A 16447-nucleotide genomic window follows, 5' to 3' on the forward strand; every position below is an offset into this window, starting at 1 on the left:
TACAAGTCAATGGCTCAAGGAAAATTCTAGAGACCAAAGACTAGATTTATCAGGTGCATTGTTGAAGACCGCTGGGTCTTAGTAAGTACTGGTTTGCTTCCCAAGATCCAGCACTTGCCCAACATTCATGACCTTACCTACCCCATACTGCACTGAGTTCTGAATCAGTAAGGGGCAAAGTCAGTATATATTTAATACTGGAAACCAAGTATGCTACAGCATTACTTTCTAATCCCATTAGTTTACCTATCAAACTAGATTCAGAGACCACCTTTACCACCCCCACCCCCTCAATAGACACAGAAAAGTCAACTTACTACAAAATAATTTATTAGGCAGCAATACGCAGCATTAACACCATGCTTATATACAGGCACATAAAACTTCTACTCTACCCTACTCTGGGACTCTAGCTCTTTTGCCCTTGGCTTTGCGGACCTCTTCAATCAAATCTTTCAAGTACTGGATTTCTTTGCTCAGAGAATCTGCTCTCTCTTTTAGTGTCTGATTCTTCTGCTCCAGCTCTCTGCACTCCCCAGATAGGGCTTCCTGTTCAGCCCTTTTCTTCTGCCGGTAACGTGTGGCAGCTGTCTTATTCTGCTCCATCTTCTTCAATTTCTTATCCATTTTCTTTTCTCCTTTCACCTTAGCTGATAGTACTTTTTCTACAGGATGATCATATGGTTTGGACCACACAGATTGACAGACAGGGACTGTGGGAAACTGGCTGTTATTAGGAGACTCAGACATGGTGGGGCTATGTTGGGGTGTTCCTGGATAGGATTCTGGGCTCATGCATATCCCACTATCATTATCAGAGGGGGATTCCTCCTCTTTTTCACACTTGGGGACCACCTTGGTGGTAGGGGTTTCTGGTTTTCCATCTCCTTCCAGGACATCTACTTCACTGCCTAGCTCTAAACTAAAGGAATGGTCTGGAGTGGATGTCAGAGTCCCTGGGGAAAGAGGGAGTGGAAGGGGAGTGAATGGGGCCACCTGATCTTTTGCATTTGGAGATTCAGGGAGATGAGTGATTGGGTCAGATATCAGTGGAGGCTCTTTGCTGTGGATTTCTTGGGTGGGAGGGTCAAATAGATCACACGTGTCTTCCAACGTGGCCATGAGCTCATCTGGTGAGACGGTGGCTTCCATGTCATCAATACCTAACAACGCATCAAAGTCAAATTCCTTCAGATCCATCTTCTCCACCATCCACTCCATGCCCGAGAAGGCATCCTCTGCAAAACAAGCACATGCATCACAATTTCAGTACAGCAGATGAAATGGTAATTGGAGCCTTCCCAATTTGTTGTTCAAAAATTCTGCTTTCAGAATTAACTTTTTTCTCTACAGCCACTCCCTTTCTTTGCTATATTTTTCTGAGACTAGCAGATCAGAGGTATTGGCATATAAAGCTTCTCCACCTCACAGGACTGCAGGATACAACATAGTTGCTAGGCTACCTTTTGATATTCAACTGCTTCTGGCTCTTCCAAACTCTACTTAAAACTCTCTTAAAATCCTTTTGTAGAGACAACCAAGAGCCAAACAAAAGGAAATTATAAAACTCATTCTTATATCTTGTGGCCCCCCTCTCCCAATGTACCTTATTACTGCAGCATCTGAGTTATAGAACAGCATCAAGATTGAGTACATGCTTCCCAACATTACACATTTCTAAAGGCATATGAACTGTGCTGCCTAGCTACTTGTACTGAAAGAACTTGTACACAAATTTCAGTTTCAGACTGGAATACTGCTAGCTTGCTTAACTCTTCAAGATACCACAATATAAAATAGGGAAGGCGGGGAACAAACTATTAAACTGATGCATCTTCCAAGGAAATAAACTAACACCTTACCCTGGCTGTTATCTGTGGCACTGCCTAAGCTGTCCACAGCCAGCCAATCGAAGGAGACTGCCTTAGCCTTGTCGCTGGAGAACCCATGCGAACTGAGGGGCTCGGCCACCTCCAGGTAGTCATCTGGGAATTCTAGACTTTCCTCAGCCACCAAGCACGACTGGCTGAAGGGGGGTAATAAATCCCCCAACATCATCTCGTTGTTCAAGACGCTCATCTTGGTCAGATTTTAATGTTTTGATGTCAAAAGGTGTGGTCAAGTAGAGGATGTCTTTGTGAACTACAGCAATGCTGCTGCGAGGTACCTTGAGAAACCTGGAGCAAAAATAAGAGATCATGTTATATTATGGGACCGCCACCTGTGCTAAAGTAAATATGAGTACTGAATGTAGTCTACTGAAAGAGAATAGCTGTTCTTAATAAATTAAGCCCCATTTGGAATGCCCATTACATAAAATGGAATTGGGCATTTTCAGTTTTAAGGACCAGAATCTACCTGCGAACTCCCATGTTTTGATCCTTTCCCAAGGGGACTTCCCAGACTGACAGCAAAGCCCTCTCTGTAATAGTACTCCTTTGCCTGCCAACTAAGATGTTGAGCATTTATGCTTAACAAACACCAAGAGGGCGGTTCCACTTCCTCATGACCAAATATGGTCACAGCGACTGATCTGGCCCCTCCCCCCTCTGCCACCACCCAAACGCAGGCAGCAGCTGCAGCCATTTCAGGATCCTCTCTGCCTGCTTCTCTCCCCACCCTATAAATAGACGGCCATTTTGTATCCTGCCACGTTTCCACTGGGGCTAGTTGAATACCACCTGGCATCTGACCAGGCTGCTGCCAGGAACCCAGGGGAGCAAAGGCATGTTCAACTGCCAGGATTCCCAGTGGGTGAGGACAGAAATAAAGCACTTGCTAGAGAGGACATCTAGGGATAAAAGGGCTGGCCAGAGATGCATTAAAAGCCATGTAGCCATGTCTGGCAACTTCAGCCTCAGCACAGCCCTGGTTCTAGTGTTTCTATACACAGAGTCTGGGTGCTGGAGAGGAGACTCAATGAGCATCAGGGACGCAAAAGGTCCCTAATTATCATGCACACCCACGTATGGAGTGACCCCCTCCCCCACCCCCCATAAGGGGCTCTTCCTGCCCCAAGACAGTGTTTAAAATGGCGTTCTCCTCCATATGGGTAAGTGGCCTCTTCCTCATATCCCCCGCCCGACCCAACATAGTATCTCCCCCTCCGCAATCGCATGGGGCGCGATGGAATGCGCCGCGCAGACGGTACCACTTCTTCCCCCCCGGAAAGGCCAATTATCTCCCAGTGACTAGCGATCTGCTCCAAGAGAAACCAACTAGTGAGACTGGGGGAGAGAGGGTCTTCAGCGCTCCACAACCCGCCTCGGAGAGACCATTCCCCCCACGCGGGGGAGATGGGGGGGTTCACCCCCGCGCGTCCCCCAGCGCCTACTCACGCCATGGTCGCAGACGCCGGGGAGGTGCCGGGGCAGCCGCCGCTGGTGCTGCGCCCGCTGCACTGGCCGATGCCGCTGCTGGCCCTGCCGCCCCTAAACAGCCATGGCGGCGGGGGCGAGCGGCAAAGCTGGCTGAAGCTGCTGCTCCGATCGGGACACGACGCAACAGAACGCAAGCATGCAGAAGCTGCGCAGGACAGACAATGAGGTGGCGTAGTGTCTCCGGCGCTTATATATGGCAGTCGCTTGGAAAAAGTTCCGGCAAGCCCAGCGTCCGGGAATCCCTCCGCCTAAGCGTCCTCAGCTAAGCTAGGGCACGTGGACTAATTGTTCCCCGCTGCCTCCCCAGCCCTCCGTGGGGAACTACACACGGTCCTGGTTTGGCCTTGCCAGCTCCCCTGCTGCAACATTCCCCACCCCCACCGGAAACGCGGAAGGATCAAAGGGACTATCTAGTATCGCGTCAACGGAATCACTTGATCCAGCTCGCGTGGGCGGGCGAGCGAATTCAATGAGTTCGTCACACACGTCCCCCGCGTGGTCCGCGAAGCGCCGATTGGGTGTTTGGAAGAGGATCACGCGCGTCGGGAGCTGCCATTGGCCAGAGGCGCAGACTGCAGGTAGGCAGGGGCAGTTGAGCACGGAAGCGGAGCCGGCTGACAGCTTTGGCGCGCGCCGAGCGGAGCCGCACAGTCTCCAGCAGCGTGGCCCGTATGGCAGCCCAGAGCTGTTGTTGCGGGGGTGCTGGTTGTAGCCATAGTGCTCTAAAGACAGGGGCAGACGAGGGCAAATGTGGTCTCTCTTATTAGACCAACTAATCAAAGATACCACATTTACCCAAAGACCCTCGTCAGCCCCCAGCCCTGCCCTGCTGCCCTCATGCAGTCCCACAGCCCTGGCCATGGCTGCCCACTGCAGCCAGCCTGACACACGCAGGCAGCTGGCCAGCAAACCCGCCAGGGCTTCTGCTCCCTGTGATAAGGGATCATTGCAGCATCCCCTCCTCATCTTAGTCCTTGCATGCGGCCGTTGCCCTTCCTCCTCTGTGGAGATTATTAAGGGCTTGGGGCAAGACCAATCCCTGCTGCTTATGTGCGTGGGGTGGCAGAGCCCCGGATCTGAGGAGGCCTCTAGGTCATGCCAGGGTGGGGAGGACAATGTTTGGGCTTCGTGGTTGCAGGTCGGAGGGGCTGCGGGGGTGTGCTCGCACCAATCTCGTCTCTCTCGAGTGTGTTTTCACAGGCTGCTTCCCTGCCCCGCATCAGCGGGACATTGGCAGTGCCTTTGTCCCCACTGGCTTTCTCCAGGGCAGGTTGGGGTGTCCATGGTGTTGGGGCACTGAGCCTCAGCGTGGTTCAAACAGGCTGGATAGGCGCTGGTTGTGGATGGTGTAGTTCAGGGTAATCCTGCCACAGGTAGGGGTTAGACTAGATGTGATCCCCTGTAGTCCTTTCCAGCCCAACTTTTCAACGATTTCTCTGAACCTTCCTAGGGCTGTGGCATGTTCTGGCTGCCTGGTGAGTTGAACCACTAAGGAAAACGTTCTTCTGGATGATGCAGCCTCTTGACCAGAACAGAGGAGGGGATCCCCTGCCCAGGCGAGGAAAATGTTCCCTTCTGTTTCATATCAATGCAATAGCATCACTTCCCTCTTCTTGAAGGTCAGAGTCACATCATCCTGACAGCCTAGCTGTCCTAACGCGCAAGTTTATGCTGCATTGGATTGATTTGGTTTACAAAGTATTCGCCCTACTGCCAACCTTGCCAAATGCAGCTTGGCCTCTGGGAATCAAGTTTGATTCTTGCTTGCTCAGACATTGCCACCAGAAATAAAAGTTTACAGGTCGAACTGCCCTCAGCTATTTCTGGCAGTGGCTTTATTGTCTTCCAGTTCTGTCTTTATCACCATTTTTTAAACGCTGTGGCCTTCACTGGATTTGCACAGGTGTAACTCATGGAACCGAGTAAATAATGATGGAGATAATCTGCAAGGGCAAAGAGAGTTCCAGCCCCCAGTCTTAGCTGTGCAGGCTCTGCAGGGCTGAAAACAAGAACAGGTTGGCTATATATCATCGTCATCAATGATCACTAACAGCAGCATAAATTACTCTGAATCCACAATTTGAAAAGCTCTTATCAGTATGGCTTTCCTTTTTAAGAGCAAAAAAAAAAAATCATATTTTGAGATGAGAGTCAAGGAGGGGTGGGGGGAGTGCTTTCCAACTCAAGACACCACAACAGCAATTCAGTGATCCATAATGACCGTTCAGACAAATGCACCAAGGACTGAAGCAAATCTTTGCTTTGGCCCACCACTGAAGGAAGGCAGTGGCTTTGGAAGAAGCAAGATGGGGGATTGGACACACAGATGGGTGGACACTGTCACAGTACCATGATTGGTCCACAGGAAGACTTCCATTCTTCCCCCCACCCCCCATGGGCTCTGGCCCCTCCTATAAGTGAAAAGAAAAGTGGGGATTGTAAAGCTGTAATTGTGGCTAAATAAATGGAAACTATGTGCACACCCTACCCTTTCTCTTGAAAAGATAATTATAGATTAACATGAAAGGCTGAGAATACATCTGAGCAAGAATCATGCAAGCAGAAACAAGCAGACAATGAAGAACTTAACCTGGATCAGCCTTTTTGGAGTCTGTCTTACTTTCTTTACCTGCAATTTGTACAAGTAAACAGATACGAACAAAAATCCTGTATCAACCCCCGTGCAAGAAACAAAATTAACCAATGAACAACCAGTCTTTAGGTAACTACAAGGTCATCTCTCAGTTTCTTAGAGGACTATACCCTAACTAGTATTTATTATATATATACAAAGACGACAGTGTATGGATTTCCGTTAAAAAAACACCCATTTGCATAGAACTTGCTGAATGTTTCTTTCCTTTGGATGCGATTTTCTCTTCTCAGCCAGAAGATCTGAAAATTAAGTAAACATCTTTGGGGGAATTTTTGAAGGAGGAGAGAAATTAAAACTATTTTCTATGCAGACAATGCAGGATAGTCCTTTCTTACTATTAAAAACATCTGAAAAAAGACTTTGTTGTCAATATGCAGTTCAGGCAAGCCTAGTAAATGGGAAGAAAATCATGTTTACAATAAAAAAGGTTTATAACTAGAAAATAATTGATGTACCTGCTTAGCAAACACTTACTAAAATGTTAACATTTTCAGTATTGTTGGCTTATGTTTCACTGGGTAGGATATCTTTGAAATGTATAGACAGGCTCCAGTTGCTGAAAAAAGCTCTTTCCACACACAGCTTCCACACATAGGCACAAAGACCTGCAATGTGTGGAGCTCACTGGGGATGGAGGCCACCCTGACCTGGCTAGAAAGCAAGGAGATACAGCCCAGCAGTCTTTTTTGGCCAGTCACGGAAGGGAAGCTGCCAATGAGGTATACACATGAGGGAGATGGCATCACGGATATTTTCATGTACTCAAAAGCTTTTAAGGGCAAATAAGTAGGAAAAAAAAGGAGAGAGAAAGTGATGGGCACAGCAGCTGTGCAGATTCCATCATTTCAGGCCATTTACTACATTCCACAATTATACATGTATTCTATTTTTTATAGAAAAAAAGGTTTGATCTGTTCGCTATAGAGAGAAGAGCTGTCATGGAAAATGCAGAACTGCTAACACTGCACTGCAAAAAAATAATCTCCAGCCAAACAGCAGCACCACCACTTGGACGGAAGGAACCCCTCAATCTTTATTTGCCTTACCCAGGTGTGGGCTGCAGAGCCCAAACAGGCCGTTTCAAAGTCAAAAGGATTTCCTTCTTCCTCAAAGAAGTGTGTACAAGATAAAAATGCAAGACAAAACCCTGATAAATTTAAATACACCAACAGCAGGAAATGAGCTTCCATAGCAAGATTAGCTCACCCGCAATAAACCTCCAAGTTCTATGCAGGGGGGAAGCGGTAGAAATGTGTGCTAATAGCAGTATGCAGGCTGCATATCTTCCTTCATCTGGCTCCAGAGGTTCAGCAGAAAACAAATAGTATATTTTTATGCTTTCTTATATGTTCTGGACTGGAGCACTGTTCTAAAGGCAATCACAGACTGGGAGAGTTCTCAGCAGTGCAGTTCCATTGGCCCAGAGTCTGGGCAGGACAAGGAAAGATGGAAGGAACCAGAAGCAATAGAGACACTGAGCCTCTAACCAGATGGTTCTCGATTCCTGCAAATGCCCCCCGGACTTTCTCAATTCTCTGGAGATCTGACAGATGCATCTGGAAACAGGCGTGGTAGCACACACTTTCCACTGGGGAGGCTAAATCCTGTCCCACAAAGAGACACCTTGGGGAGGATGTCTAGGAGAATTCTTACAGCAATTCGCATGCCCCAAAACAATCCTTGCAGGTAGGATTTCACACAGGAGCGAATACTGGGGGCCTTGGCTTTACTTAGATTTTTTTTTTGGTGCAAGTGTAGGCAACTTTCTCCTTGAAACCAACAGGAGTTTTATCGTGAAGGGGACTGAAGAGAGTCAGCATTAGAGTAAATGTGCATTAGAAGGAAACCTCCTCCTCAGTTCCTAGGGAAATTACTTTCAGACAATTCAGAGCAAGGAAAATCCTCTTAATGTTCAGTTGTCAATTGTTCTTTGACATTCAATACAAGAAGCGGGAGCTGATGTATATTTTTCTTGATGTCTCACAGTCAATTTTCACTGGTTGCTTTGCAGGCTCAGGACTTTCCATTTCAAAACTAGATTGATAAACAAATACAGGCATAATCAAGGGTCAAGCTGTGGACATTTTTATTCTTTTTTTTAATCTTCTACAAACAGGAAAAAAGTTAAACTGCACTATGTTCCTCCTCTATTCTGGACTAAAACACCAATGAGCTCAGAGTCTTTAATAAGTCAACCACCCATCCACCTCTCTACATTCCCAGTGTGTTCTGTAAACATCACTGACATTTCAAAATTAACAGGAAAAAAAGATGAAATAACTTCAGATTATGAATGTAAAATGATTGCAGACAAATAAGGAAGCACTCTTGGTTGTCTACCTAAATTCCTTCTAGCCAGACCAACCTGGATGACCAGCTGGAGAGAGATTCTTATATTACTGTTACACTAGCTGATCTGGATATGCCATATATCCACTGATCACCTATTCTCTATAAATCTCAAGAGGCTTAATGTATTCACTGTCAGGCTGCTGGTTGCCAGCTGCCACAAATAAAAGATTTGTGTGGATTTCTTAAAGGAAAGGCAGGTTTTTAATGCCACAGCTTGCCTGAGTATGAGTTTGTTTAGCAAAACCATGACTGGCAGCAAAAAATATTTAGCAGGGGAGGGTTTGTTTGCCTTTTCTCGTCTGTCAAATGTGCTCTTTTAATGGAAGTAATTTATTTGCTTCACTGTGCTTCAAGAATAACTTTTAAATGGCAAGCGGGCAAGCGGAAAAGGTACAAAGCACAAAACACCCTACAATATTCTGAACAATGAAAGAATGGTTCTGCAGTAACTATGGATCTTCAGCACATGGTAGTCAGCATGGACCTCACTATAAGTGCACGTGCATCTTGTGCATGTAAGGTTGTTTGTTTGGGTTTTTTTACATCAGTGTTTGTTGGGGTCACACCTGGCCTGTATATCCTCATGCTCCTACTGCAGAGCTTTTTTGACCCTCAGTCTCCGTGCAACTGAAAGCCTGCAGCAGTTGAAAACAACAAAACTGGGGTAGAAGATGGGATCCACATGCTGACTACAGCACTTCAGACAACCACAGTTATGACAGCGTGGTTAGTTTCTTTTCTTTTTTTTTTTGCTTTGAGTGTGCATCGGCCTGGATCTCACTGTCATGACTGGAACACAGCACCCCCTCAGGATGGTGGGAATGGGGAATTCCAGTTGCATTAGTTGAATAGCAATCGGACTACAGCTCTCCTGAATGTGGCACCTGACCTAGAAGTGCCAGGGCCAAGACACAGCCTTTGATGAAAGTCAGTGGGTTGTTATCCTGGGCCACCTTGAAATGAGCTGGAGAAGTCATTTGAGAAAAGATTCACAAAAGCACTTAGGCCTGTGAAGACTTGAACCACCCCTCACCCAAACTTTAGGTTTCTGGCTCTGAAGTGGATTCACAAACCTGAGTGAGGTGCCTAAGAATCCTTGTACTTTAAATGGGGAAACATAGGTGCCTAGGGTTCAGGATTTACAACACAGTAGACTGGCAGGGGTAAACACATCTAACCAGCCAACAGAAAGTATAAACCAGAGAGGGGGATCTAAAATTTCTCCTTTTCCCCAGATTTAGGTGCAGTTAGATGCTTCCTGAAAACTCCAAGCTGGGTGCCTATACCTGTGTGAGATCAGGATTCATAGCCTGAGACCTATGCCTAAACACAGACACATGGCTGGTGGTGGTGGTAGTGCTCATCTTTTGCCTAATAGCCTCATGGTTCAAGCACTGATTCAGGACCTAAAAGACTTGGGTCCTAGACTGGGCTGGGCTGAGGGCACTCTCCATCCCTTCTTTTGAAGTGGTGCCACAGTGAGAAAAGAAATGCAAAAGGAAGAGGCCAGAGAGGACAAAAAAGAGTGGCCCTGAGTGTGTAAATGGATAGCAGCGTTTCTGTGAATCATTTGCTCGAACCTGGGCATCTAAATTCTAAGTTATGTTTTAGACATTTAACTCTTATGAATAACACTTGAGCTCTGGCAGAACTAACCTTGATGCTGGGCAGGAGAGGCACACTATGCAGCTGGAAACACAGAGAGATGCACCATGTGACCCATTTTGAGATTCTTTCTAAAAAGACAGCCTGCTGGCTTTTGAACTCCATTGTATAGGCAGCTAGGCAGTCTGAATGTTACAGTCCCATTCATATAACAATGCAGAGTCCTGGGTATATGTGGCACATAGTTCTTTTCTCCTGCCACGGAGTGTGGTTTCAGGAAGAGCACCAGTAAGCTGAATGGACTGGTTAATGCAAACTTCTGGGGATGAAATTCAGGGGAGGTTTCGTCACCATGTCATTCTGGTGGAATGTGGAAGAGAGAGGCTCAGCCATGAATGCCTGAAGCTAGGGAAACCAGCAAACAGGCTGTAAGCCTGAACAGATCTCATTGGCCTGGGTTTCTTTTGTACCGTTCCATTTTTAAGGGATGTAGAAGTGCTCAAAATTTGGGAGGGGGAGTGGGATTTGGTACTATTTTTGGGACATCTGTAACAATATGGCACCAAAAGCTGGTGATTTCACTGGGGTTTTCTTCCCTGCTTCTTCCTGACTGCCAGCCATGAGGCAGTTACTTAGAGGGGTACTTTATAAGAAAAAACCCATTTCCCACCCCCTCAGCTTCTGTGGAGGTAGCAGTCCCACTGCATATGAAGGGACATCTCAACTATGCAGGCAGAAGTCATTTGAACTGTGTATCCCTTGAGCTGCAAGTTTGCCACAAGAACAATTTGTTCATATATCAGGGATGTAACACTACTTCATGTAGAGGAAAGGCACCAGCTGTGACAACTGATAAAAGGGATGAATCTGTTGCCAATTAGGCAGGCCTTAAACGTGGTAGGCTTCGTGTCCACCACTGTAAATGACATGAAGTGCCTCATTCTACTCTGTATGGTATGGTAAGATACAGGTCCCTACCTCTTGCTTTTTCCTTTGTTTTATAATGTCCATGTTAAAAGAAAGAAGGATTTCTTTACCAAACACTAGGGAGTACCTTAAGGAAGAACAACGGATGCTTGCCATGTGCTGGCCTGCTGCCACAGATGGTAAGAGGGGACTGAGCGAGTGTCACAATCACTATGCATTGTATTCCTGTACAGACAGGCAGGAGAAGAGACAAGTTGCACATGCAGCTTCAACAGACTCTAGTAAAAACAAAAAGAAATGCCACCATCATTCTTTCACGCCGACACATACTTAAAGAAGAAACATGGATAGCCTTCATACCATATTTCTGCTACTACCACTTGATTTACTGATTGCCCCTTGATATATCCGAAGCCCTCAGAAAATGACACCAATACTATAGTTCAGGGCTGTCCAACATCAGAGTGGCCAGGGTCTGTATGCCACACCAGTTGCAGGCCCCAGGCCACATGTTGCAGGGGCTCCAAACCATGTGGGCAGCTGGGACCCCACCAGACACTGACCCACATGTTAACCTCTTCTGGACTGGATGCAGCCTGTGGACTGCCAGTTGGACAATTCTGCTATAAACAGCCATAAGTCTGAACAGAACTATTTAGAAACACATGGTTCCTGTTTTTGAAGCAGTAACTATCCCAAGATAAATAGAGGTTGGAATGCAAAAGTCTTTATCTGATGGGATGCTTCCAGGGATTATCACTTCCCTTCCCCTTTAATGGGGAGTAAGGAACGCAACAGAACATGGCAAACCTTGAAATAGCAAGCCCCTGCATGACTATCATGAGACACCCAGTCATGGATTGCATAAGTCTTCATCTTCTTGCCTTGGGGACATCTAGACTGCCTCCACAGTGATCCTGAGACTGCTGCTGGGAAACAAGTCGCACCCACTTGCTCCTGCTCTGCATACACCAGATGCTAAAGAAATGTGTAGTTGCTACTAGTTCATTCCCAGGCGCACTGCTGTGCTAGCCTAAAGAGCACACCTGAGATCCTGCTCAAATGTGTACATGGTCTGCTTTCCCAAATGTGACCATGCAAAATCTTTTCAGCACTCTGAATGTGCAGAGCAAGAGGGTGGGTCTCGTCTCAGCAGCAGTTTCAGGATTGGCAGACAATGCCTTTACGGCCTTTACCTGTTGGATCCAAATCCTGCATCTTGAAAAAAAGATAACGTGAAGAACTCGAGGAGACAGTACCCTGTATCTAAACCCATTATAAGCAGAAGGCTAATGGGCTATACATGTATACTACTGCTTATTCCCCCTGACAAAAAGGTGATCACTGATGAGCATACCACTACAAAGGAATGGAAAGACCCATTGGTAGAGAAAGGAAGATGCAGACAAGAGCATGGCAGAACAAAAGGGAAGAAAATCTATTTGTATTTTAAAGGCTCTTCCTCAAGAGCACAGCTAGGCTTTTTTTTTTTTTTTTTTTTTTAAGGAAGCTTAGATTAGCATTGAGGGGTAATAAAGAGATCAAAAGAATACTTAATCACTGGAGCTAGTAATATTGAACCAGTCAAAGTAAATTTCAGTCTGACTTTGGGTTTTAGCATAATTTTGTTCAAAACTGCCCTTTGCACTAGTACTTAAAAAAGATTAAGCCCATGAGAAGTCTAAAGTTGTAAACCAAGTCTTCTCTCTCAGCCCAGACGTGCCTCCTACAAGATTAGACATGCTCTACATAAAGAAACATTTCAGATCTTCACTACCCTAATAACTTGGTTTGATATGTTTCTTTTAACTCTTCATTTTTAAGATTATACCATACTATGATATACAGTGAAGATATTATTAGTACAGTTACAGACTTGTTTCTGGCTACGTCATTGTTGAGTAATGCAGTTCATCTCAAATGAATGCTAATAACACCTCTAGCCATGCCATCACCAATTTTGTATGGGCTCCATGTGTTACAGGAGAACTAATTTTATAAGGTGTTAGAATTAAAAAAATAAAATGTTATGTCAATATTCTTTGTATCCCTCAAGCTGTAATGCCAGATACCTGAGTTAACATGAAATCAGTTGTCCATGAATATAGGAAACAAAGCAAAATAAAATCTCCCAAATGGCTTTCTGTGATATTTTTTAACCCCTTAAAAGCCCATTCGAGGGCTAGAATTAAGCTCTGAATTCCACTGGAAAGAGCAGGAATATTCTACTTCTAGGCCTGTGTAACAACCTGTGGGTTGTTACAATCTTGACATTTTAAGATAAAGAATAGATTTTATTGACCCATCCTGGAATTACTGAATCTTATTGATCTTTGACCACAGACAGGGACAAATCAAGGACATTTTGGGAGGGGAGGAAGAAGGGAAACTCCTTCAGGGGGATGATTTAAAAAAACAGCAGCTTTTTAAAGCCGCCCTGAGATCCTGGATATTATAATGAACCACAGAGAAACAGATTAGCAGGCAGAGAGGAACAACGCACCATGTGATTTCATGTGCACCAGCATGCACCATGTGATTCCACAATTTAACGCACTGATCACCATCTCCTTAAGTAGTATATAGATCTGCTCTGGCCTAAGATTAAGCTAGAGAACAATCGGCCCGCACCTACATATTATAAGCCAAACTAAAAAGAAGTAACAAGTAAAGATGTAAGCCTGGTTGCATTACCACGAGACTTTGGCCATATTCCCATAATGCACAGAGCTTGTTTAGCTTTTCCCAACGTTTCACTTCACCTCAAAACTAAGGGAGGACCTTTTACTAAGGATGAGTGAATAGTTCAGTCTTCAGGACCCATTCAGCCCTTCATCTGTCAATGAGAAAGTTAATTAGTATCTATTATGATTTGATTTTTTTGTAATGTGATCAGAGAACTTAATATATATGGAATTGAGATTCCCAACAATTTATTATTCATAGGTAGCCAAACATTCATCAGATGGTAAGTATCTCCTGGCGCAGCTGAGCTAAAGGAATCTAAAACCTGGAGATGAAATGCTCAGGGTCCCACTCCTCCACTACACAAATCCTCTTAACCTATTAAGTTGGGACTGAGAGAGCACAGTACCTACCGCTCTCCTCAGTGAAGCCAAAAAACAAAAATAAATAATTGTTAAACAGTGAAGTCCTTAACGCTCCTGTGGGTCTAACTGAGCATGCAACAGCTTCAATAGTAACATCAGCAGCTTGCCTCTTACATAGGGCAGCCCAATTTGAACTCAGCCTGTTCTTCACAGGCTCCCAATTCAGTTTTAGGCATGAACCAAGGTATTATTTATCTAGAAGCTCACACTGGTTAGGACCACAGTCTCACCTCCCACCCTGTGCCCATTGCAGCAGCAATTACGTTCCCTTAGAAAAGTACTTTTCATCTCCAGGATTCACTGCCAGGGAACAGCTGCAGAGCATTTCTAGTGAACACAACAGGCCTTGACTCTGGAATTTTTCCTGTTAAGATATATCAAAGCTAAGGCAATTTTTAGGAATAAGTAGCAGGCATACTTGCTCACTCCATTCTATTCACAGCTGGGTCTGTAGGCATCCCATCTATGAGAGACCATAACACTTACCTGGTAGAAGCCAGTGGTCAGTCTCTGTAGTACAATCAGCCATGACAGATAGAAAGCTCACTTGGAGCATCCCTTTCTTTCTAGGAGCTGGGAGTTACTGCTTGGATAGGAGGCATTGTCTTCCAATGCTCATAATGTCAGTCCAATGCAGTCGAGGACCCAACTGATGGCTTTATCTGCACCAAGCAATGGAAGTGATGCTGGATTACCTGAACTGGTTTTATAAGCCTCAGGCCCAAATAGAATACCGGTGGAAGTTTACACTGATAACATCAAATGGTGGATGCCAATCTTGGAAAAATAGTAAAACTCTATAATTGAGTTGGGCTAGATTCCTGGAAAGGGAGTATTATTGTACCGATTTTCAAGAAAGGCTTAAAAGATAAACCAGAATCGTATCACCCTATAAATTAGATAGACTTTTCAGCTAACATTTGTGGGCACCATTTGTTATATCATCTCATAGCATGGGTAAAAGGGGAAAACATATTACATGAACATCAGACTGGATTCAGGGATGAATATTCCACTATTGATAACATATTTATTCTTCAGTTTTTGAGACATAAGTATACACAAATCAGCACTGTATGTTGCTATTGTAGACTTGTCAAGAGCTTTTGACAGTATAGCTAGAAGTAAACTTTGGAAGAAATTGTTAAATTATAGAATTGACCCTTCTCTTTTGCATTTGTTGATAGAACACTTATAAAGATACATGGCCCAAGTTAAGTGGGACTTGAAGGGTGAACTTATACAAAAAAATTCACATACAAAAAGGGGTTAGACAAGGATGTATTTTGGCCCCTTTATTAGTTAATCTTTACATGAATGATTTTATTGGAAATATGCAGGATGCGCATTTTTATCCCCCTAATGCACATTAGCAACTCCGATCCCTACCTTAATGTATGCAGATGACACTTATGGTCAAGAATGCCTGTTGGATTACAGAGAGCAATTATAACTTTTGAGCATCTTTGTGGACAAAATAACTTAAAGATAAATCATGATAAATCCAAAATAATGTATTGGGGAGGTCGTTTGATGAAATATCCATGGAATATGGGGGGAACTAAACTTGAAGTTGTCAAAACCTATAGGTATTTGGGTGTGTTATTCACAGCTTCTCCATCATGGAAACATATTCAGTAAATTAAAACTAAGGCAGCCCAATAGGCTATGGCTATAAACAATTTTTATGAAACCACAGCAGGACGATCAGTCCAAGCTCTTGTATCAGCATATAAAGCCAAAGTTGTCTCTCAGATCTCACGTGGTGCTGAAGTATAGGGTTATGCCACTAGTAACGATATAGACATACCTCAAAACAAGTTTCTTAGGGTTCTTCTGGCTCTTCCTCCCTCAACTCCTGCATCTTTTTTGAGACTAGAGAGAGGAATGGATTCTATTTTAACTAATATTATTATTAGAATAGCAGGATTTTGGTTTCAGGAGGTAGGTTATGGCTGTGTTGGTCTAAGGACATAGGCAGACAAGGTTCTTTGGGTGAATCTGATCTCTTTTATTAGACCAACTTAAACAGGTGAAACAAAATTTAGCAAGCTTTCAGGTTTAAAAACCCTTCAATCAGCCTAAGGAAGTCTCTGCAGTTGGTATGTGCTCTTCCTGGATGGAATGAATAGTAAAGATGCCAGAGGCTGTGTTGGTATGCATGCAAGACAGGCAGTCAGCAAAGATGTAAATTGAGGCATCAGTGGGTGACAGACAAGCTGGGTACAGGGGGGCTGAGGGCAATATTGCCAGGCAGAATGATTTTGCAGTGGTTAGGACTAGTCATATTGTCCCTTTATATACTCTTTGGAAATTAGATTGTTTGGGAGAAAGGCATTTACAGTTGGATCTCAATAATAAATGGCAAGCCTCTTTGACTAGTTCAAACCCAGATGTCATAGGGCTAACAGAGACAT

At 44.6% G+C, this 16447-nt stretch overlaps 1 protein-coding gene across 1 annotated transcript; it reads right to left on the reverse strand.

The window, feature by feature from the left end:
- Positions 1–313: 313 nt before the first annotated feature.
- On the reverse strand, positions 314–3507 carry ATF4 (activating transcription factor 4). The gene is made up of 3 exons (XM_019515161.1): positions 3339–3507; positions 1863–2177; positions 314–1238 (listed from the first exon to the last, which is right to left on the reverse strand). The coding sequence occupies exons 2-3, from the start codon at positions 2077–2079 to the stop codon at positions 397–399; spliced, it is 1059 nt and encodes a 352-aa protein (XP_019370706.1). The 5' UTR covers positions 2080–2177; positions 3339–3507; the 3' UTR covers positions 314–396.
- Positions 3508–16447: the final 12940 nt, after the last annotated feature.

Source organism: Gavialis gangeticus, unplaced genomic scaffold (assembly GCF_001723915.1).
Source record: "Gavialis gangeticus isolate Ggan-Ray unplaced genomic scaffold, GavGan_comp1, whole genome shotgun sequence".
Lineage (NCBI taxonomy): Eukaryota > Metazoa > Chordata > Crocodylia > Gavialidae > Gavialis > Gavialis gangeticus.

Bases quoted from the DNA above. Each gene is read 5' to 3' on its own strand.
- ATF4 (XM_019515161.1), bottom strand. From the start codon at position 2,079: ATGAGCGTCTTGAACAACGAGATGATGTTGGGGGATTTATTACCCCCC. The intron at 1,239-1,862 runs GTAAGGTGTTAG...CTTGTTTTGCAG, and splicing joins TGCCACAGATAACAGCCAGG to AGGATGCCTTCTCGGGCATG.